General features: G+C 50.5%; 1 protein-coding gene across 1 annotated transcript; it reads left to right on the top strand.

Moving 5' to 3' along the window:
- Positions 1-4,827: 4,827 nt before the first annotated feature.
- Positions 4,828-6,557, top strand: LOC105695469 (15-hydroxyprostaglandin dehydrogenase [NAD(+)]). The gene is made up of 7 exons (XM_012417012.2): positions 4,828-4,998; positions 5,238-5,396; positions 5,462-5,588; positions 5,666-5,772; positions 5,845-6,018; positions 6,105-6,253; positions 6,341-6,557. The coding sequence occupies exons 2-7, from the start codon at positions 5,304-5,306 to the stop codon at positions 6,474-6,476; spliced, it is 786 nt and encodes a 261-aa protein (XP_012272435.1). The 5' UTR covers positions 4,828-4,998; positions 5,238-5,303; the 3' UTR covers positions 6,477-6,557.
- The last annotated feature ends 680 nt before the right edge of the window (positions 6,558-7,237 follow it).

The raw sequence follows: 7,237 nt of genomic DNA, 5'->3' as shown, positions 1-7,237 counted from the left end.
GCCGGAGAGTCGAAGCAGTTTCCACCTGCCGATTTTCCGATCCGCTCGCAGGTGCAACGACTGCATCGGCCAAAAGGAGTGCCGAACTTTGGATCCCTGGACGACCGCCTCACCTGTCCATTCCAGGGGACGAAGAGGTGCCGGAAGGGCTTCCAGGGTAGGGCCCCGGGACGGTCCGAGATCCGTCTTCCCTCGGGACCCACTCGGAATAATAAGTTCTCGAGGAGGTGACCCGTGAAATTCGAAATTCGAGTTCGGTGCTGCACCGGTTGCAGCGACAGCTCGGCCGACAAGGCGTCGACGTCCGGTGGGTTATGGAAATCTCTCCAGCGTTGGGGGAATCCTTCCACCGTGTACAACGAATCGGCCCGAGTGCACTCGCGAGTACTCTGGATCCAATTAACCTCTGGCCAACGATGTCCATTAACCAGGTGTGCGATTACATCGCTGGATGCGGACTTGTCCGATTTCTGCAGAATTAGGATCGACCCGTAGAGGATCCAAACGGTTCCCAAAACCGTCGATGCATCGGCCAGCGCACAATGGGGTGGATTTCGAAATCCGTAGCCCCACGATGTAAACGCAACCTCGGCGATTTCTCCGTGGACGATTACTTGACTGGTAATGGAGGCCGGTTCCCCTTTACTCCCTTTTTGCCCCATCCGGTGGTTTTCGCCCCCTTTACGAATCAGTGCCCTCCCCTCTCGTGCCGGCAGAATTTCCAGGGAGGTCGGTGGAAGTTTCTCCGTAAATCCGACTCATCTCGTAAACCCTCCCCCGATATCTCTTTCTCGTTTCCCTTGATTCCGTCCCCCTGAATGCCGGGAATATTCGCCTCCCCGGCCGGTTTCCTCTTTCCGGCGATCTTTCACTAATTTCTTTCGGATGCAACGACTCCCAAAGCGACTCTCCCGCGGTTTAACGAGTCTACCGGTGATCGACGAGGAATAATCGCCGAGATGAGTCGGCCTTAAAGCGAGCGTTTTGCATCTCGGTGATAAATCTCACATTAGGTCTTACACGGTGGATCGAGGGGACGTAAGCACGTGCGTTCTGGAGGGCTCCCCTAATCGGTGGCGATGTTCCTTGTGCACGAGTTTGGACGGTGCCGGGCCTGCGGAAGCCCCGGGCGGCGATTCGAGGAGAGACGGCTGGTTGAGTAAGTCGCCGCATTGTTTGGTCCCGAGCTCGATTACGGCTTAATAACGTTACCAAGCGACCCTTTCGGGGCGGGAAGGCGACGGGACGGTAAAGTCGTCTTACTTCGACGACACCATGTCCCTATTACATGGGAGAAAATCATAGAAATGGGGATTTCGCGATCCCCTGGAAGACCAAGATGGCGCGAAGGACGTTCCTTCGGATTTATTCCTAGTTTCATCCCGAACAAGGTTTTCTCATAGATGGTGAACTAAGACTCCGTGGCTTAAGGCGATCCTAAGACTTCTCCTTCCAGCCGAGTTCTCGTCTGCGTGGCTCGTCGCGACGAAGAACTCGACGAAGCTCGGGTTACTCGAGGTGGTCGGGCTCGCCAAACGCACCGCGAAGAGTCGTGGGTCTTCCTCGAGTCGAAGGCAGAGACGCGGTTTCAAGGCGATTGCCTCGAGAGCGACACCGGAGCCCGAGGGTGTCGGGACCCAACATCCACCAGACGTTCCTAATCCCCGTTACATAACGTCCGGGGACGCGAGATTCCCGCGACACCTCGGAACTTCTTCCTCTTCTTGGTCCTCCGACGCGGCTTAACGAGATATCGGGTTCGGCCATGCCTCCCGATAACGCGAGAAACGAGTCTCGAGTTCCGTAGCGTTAATTAAAACGTGGAAACAAAGTCCCCGGTGATAGCGATCCCGAAGATGGGCTCCTCCCGGTTTCAATCGGCGGAATCCCCGCAGTTATAGGGCCACGGAGGGGAGGGGACGGGAACGGGGAAATTAAGATTGCATTTATTATCCGCAAAGGACGAGGGGTACGTACTCGCCGGCGAAATTGTCTTGGCATGGACCCAGCCGGCTGCTCGTCTAGGTGCGCGGACGGAAACATTTCGCGAAATGAGAAAATAATCGAGTCCACTCGCATAAAGAAGAAGTTGAATAAACTTGCCGGGGGACGGGGGGGAGTACAAGAGGAACCACGGGAAGCGATGAATGCCGGCCCTCCGCCGTCTGCCTCCAGACTCGCCTTCCTTCTTTTCGGTCCTCCTAATTTTCGGAAGGTATCTCTCCCTTCCAGAGAACCGGAAACCTGCCTCTTCCCCGGCGCGGGTCTCCCTCGAAACTTACGACCGGGTTCTCTCCATGAGGTGAGAATACCCGAATAAAGGAATTTACCACCAGGAGGATTTACCTTGGACCCGAAAACACGGCGACGATCTTATTCTTTCGAATTACGCAAGGCTAGGTGAAAAACTCACGCAAAATGGCGAACGAAAACGCTTTCGGGGTTAAGGTGGTGGCGTTACAGAATCGTTTCCAACTTTACAACGTGAACATGTAAACCACCAAGAAAAACCTGGGAGCCCTAAAACTTCAATTTTTTTTATCTGTACACATTTTAGAAAATTTTTTATAAAAAAATCAAGTCTCATGGGTGCCAGGACCGCCTATACGTCCTCCATATTCACATTGTGAAGAAACGATTCGGCTTATCCAGTTCGGAGAGAAGTTTCATGAACGATAATTCATCTCGTGGATGCCAATTTTCATGTTCAATGGTTTTTTCTTAGGTGGTCACCCCGTCCAAAGTATTAACCGTACGCAGCGTTGCTTAACTTTGGTGATCCCGCGAAAACCGACGTTTTCAACATGGGCTAAGCGTTGGCTCCTTTCAGGTTAGGTCGGGTGGTTCGGTCCCATCGAAAACGTTAATTCTCGGGCAATCTCGAGGTTCCCCGGTTTCGTCCTCTGTGCGTGCACGTTTACACGCAGCGACTACCACCGCACCCCCTTAACTACACAGCCTAACCGCAGTCGACTCGATCCACGGTCTGCGCCACCTACGGTGTACACTATTTTGGTTTCCCATATCGTGTTCGCGGTCGAAGCTAACATAAGCTGCATACAGTCGTAAAGCCCTAGCCGTATAATCATGGCTCGCCATAAAGCAGTTTTTCCCAACATAAGGGCCCCGGCCCTTAGGTCCTCTTAGCGTTAACCGTCCCTCCAGGCGATGGCGGGGTGCGATCGGCGCGACGAGGAACGTTCGTGAGGGAAAGAGCCGAATTCGCGAAGGGATTCGATGAAAAGGCAATTAGCCGAATGAAAATGTAACACGAGAGCGCACGTGACTCCAGGCGCCGCGCCGGTTCCCCGCGCCGCCGCCGCGTGGCGCTCGGTAATTGTCACTTTGTCGAGTCGCCGCCCGAGGGCGCTCGCGACCCTGAGAGCCTCTTCTTCTAATTGACGAGATGCCGCCGACGCTGCCAAAGAGGGCTTCAAGGGCCGACGTGCACCTCCTTCGGAAGACAGGTGTCCTCCAAGATAGTAACCAAGGAAGAGAAAAAGAAGCTAGTCAAATGCATTTACACCGGGACTTAAGGTGATACGGAACAACTCTCAGAGATCAGCTTTTCTCCAAACTGGGTTTACCGAATCCTTTCGAACTTTACAGGGTGAATACGGAGGCTATGAGGAAGGTCCTGCCACCCAATTTGATGTTTTATAAAGAATTATGGAAACATCTATAATCAAATGTTAAAACATTAAAATTTCATGGGTGTCAGGACCTTTCATGTCACCTTAATACCGCGGATGAAAGGGTTTTAAACGTATTCGTCCCTTTCTAGGGGTTTTTTTTTTCTCTTCTTTGAGTTGGTGTCGCAACTTGGAGGAATCCTTCCATGGACACAAAGGACCTTAACTGGCCAAAGTCGTTACCATGTCGCGTGGGTACTTCCTTCCTTCCGGCGGGGCCTCTAACGATGTATTTCCTGGTATTGGTTTCGAGCGCGGCGCGAACAATGCCGCGACTAGAGGGCGAAGTCGAAGACGAAGAAGGGGTCGGCGACGGAAGAGGGTCGGCCGAGGGAGTCGGATCAATTGAAGGTAATCCCTCGAGTAGAGTCTCCCGCTTGGCAGAGCATGAAATTCTTCCTGCCTCGCTCTTCGCGGCCGGAAAAGAGAGCGCGGGAGAGATCTATCCATCCATCCACCTTACTACCTGGGATTTTCCCCCCGCCCGCAACCTCCTCCTAATCGTTCCTTATCGCGGCCCTGCGCCCCCCCGCCGGGGTGGAGGGGCTACGTGCCTTGATTCGAGCCAATTACACCGACGGTTCCCAATTCAATTTCACCTTCCTCCAATTTACCCGTCGAACATTGATCCCGAGGACGTCCTACTCCCGGAGGACGCGCATCCCGTTCTTCCCGCGTTACCTCCTTCCTTCGTCTTTCCAGATTCGCCTCCTCTGGGAGTCTCGAGGTCGCCGTTTCTCGAAGATATCAGTTCCCTGCTGTTCCTCCCGACGCAAGAAACGAATAGTGGACTTAAACACTCCGACCGCGCAAACATGATTGCAAAAACGCAGGGATTGCAATCATTTTTGTATGAATTAATTTATGCTTGTGTCACTTATGACCTTTATGAGTGTTCTTAATGATAAGATTTCTTTTCCTCTGCTTACTCGCTTGTTATCTACTTTATATACATATTAAGAAACGATTATTGGTCAATGTGTTTGCTCGGCACACCTCCGTAATTGCTGGTCATTACTTTCAGAAATGTGACTTACTTCTGGCAGATTAATATTCCTGGATGCAAGTCATACATATACTATCGCGTCATTGCAGTTATTCGTATTGGGTATAAATAAGGGGAATCAGTGAATACAGAATAACAGAGTCTTATTTAATATCGAATCTAAGTGCCTGCTCGAGCTTTCTTGGTTACTCGGTTCTCGAGTGTCGACTGGGAATGTACTACCATTTTCTGGAGTCTAGTGCCAAAAGACAAGTGCCCGATTTTTTTTTCACCGGAAGTGGGACTAGAAGCGAATAAACGGTAAGTGGGAATATACTTTGATGAAATTAACCCCTAAAGTGACTGACTTTTTGCGACCCTCGATAGAGCTAGCTGCTTAGGAAGATACGACGAGGTTCATCTCCTGCTAAACCGTCCTAATTTCGTTACATGCGAAATTCCTCCATTAAACCCTAACCAAATTATCGATCCAAACTATAATAACTACGTTAAATATGAAATTTCTCCGTTCAATCCTAATTGAATTATCCTGCCAGTAGAAAGGACGACACACGTGCAGCGGGAATTACTAGGAGGAATATTTTACTACAACTTCACCCCGCAAAATGGACATCAATGGCAAAACCGTCGCCATCACCGGTGCAGCAGGTGCAATTGGTTTCGCAATGGCGGAAGAATTTCTGTCAAAAGGTGCCAAGGTAAGAATTCCAACTCCCCTGGCCAATATCGATTAATGCCCCTGTGATAAATTTCTCATAATCAGTCAGTCGCCGTTATGGAAATAAAAGGAGCACACGGGAAGGAAGCAACCGAAAAGTTGCTCAACAAGTACGGCAAAGGACGAGCAATATACGTTGAATGCGACGTAGCGAATTCCGATGAATTTAAAGGTACCATTTTTACCAGAATCTATTCTTCGGATTTAATGTATGGAATGATAATCAGAGCGAGGGATTTCCATTTCCAGCAAGTTTCGACAAAGTCGTCGCAGCCTTCGGCAAAATAGACGTCTTCGTGAACAACGCCGGTGTAGTGAACGAAGCCGGTTTCAAAGAAATGGTCTTAATCAATATCGTAAGTGAGATTTATCCGTCAGAAAGAGATTTCGACAAGTCCACGATAACAGATTGTTCGTTTTCTTCAAAGGGGGGCTTAATACACGGAACGTTGATGGCTCTGAATCACATGGGCTCCCATATAGGAGCCAAAGGAGGTGCTATCATTAACATGGCATCCATAACCGGGTTGAACCCACTTCCGATTCTACCTGCATACAGCAGCACGAAATGTGCAGTGGTTGGCTTTGGTACAGCTTTGGCTGTAAGTTCGTTACACGCGATACGAACATAACCTGTAAATCAAGCATCGTAAACATTGATTTATAAAAGAGTCCGCATCCATTTCAGGAAAACACGGGATCGCGAGGTGTTCGCATTTTGACTCTATGTCCTGGATTCACGAGCTCGCCCATTCTGTCAGACATAACCATTAATCAACTGGACGTATTGAATGTAAACAAAATACGAGAAAATCTTAATTCCCAGTACCTGCAGAAGTAAGTGCTGCCCAAACCGGATTAATGCATTAACACCGGCAGAGGACATTTCGACGCTGCTCCGTATCATGTACCATATATTTTCAGACCGAAGACCGTGGCAGAAGCGGCAGTCCAACTATGCGAAAGAGGAAAAAATGGCGCAATATGGGTCACCGAGGACGACGAACCACCTTATGCCTATGAATTGCCAGACCGCAAACAATTGAAATCCGTCGTCTAATTCTCAAACTCTGAGCATCCGATTTCGGATTACTTCGATGTAGGAGCTTTAATAGCGAATAAATCGAAATTTTTCGGGGAATTTCCTTCCTCTAGTTGTAGGGTAGTTCTTCGTCGCAGATCTTGCAGTACTTGTTAAAAGATGTTAAATGATGTTTTTTATCACAGAGGTGAGTTGGGAGGAGAGATGAGGAGGTTACCTGAATTGGGCTGACATTGGGGGTTTCTGGTGGCAAGTACGTTAGACGTCCGCATCCTCCACCGGGGGCAGCACAAGACGCGATCACGCGACCCTGCCCGTGAGCAATCTCCCAACTCATCTCTGGTATCGATCACGCATGCAGCCTATCTACGCATTGGATCTCGCGATTTATCCGGCTCTGCGGGTCCGCCTGCATCTTTTTCTCAATTGCGCTTATTGTGCGCGGCGAGCGTGATTAATGGCGGCTTTAACGAGGTGCATTGAGCGCCGCGGCGGATCGCGCGCCGATAGCGCTCTCGATCGGTGCGGTAGCCATTCCGGGAGCGACGCCGAGAAGCGGCGGACGTCGCGTCAGGCTTGCCCCGCGCACTTCCGTTCCCCAATCGAGATGGCGTCGATATCGACGCGCGTCGCCACACATAGGTACGTATTCTAACTTCTCCGAAATCTGAAATAACCGAGTAAACGGTATAATTCGTACAGGCAGCCGTTTCAGTGCCAGAGACGCGGTTGGCATCGCGTTAGACGCGCGGCACGCACTTCCGCTCTGAGGGAACATG

Source organism: Orussus abietinus, unplaced genomic scaffold (assembly GCF_000612105.2).
Source record: "Orussus abietinus isolate OABI.00-Male unplaced genomic scaffold, Oabi_2.0 scaffold4, whole genome shotgun sequence".
NCBI lineage: Eukaryota > Metazoa > Arthropoda > Insecta > Hymenoptera > Orussidae > Orussus > Orussus abietinus.
The sequence above is the reverse complement of the archived record's forward strand: the minus strand, read 5'-3'. Positions and strand labels throughout refer to the sequence as shown.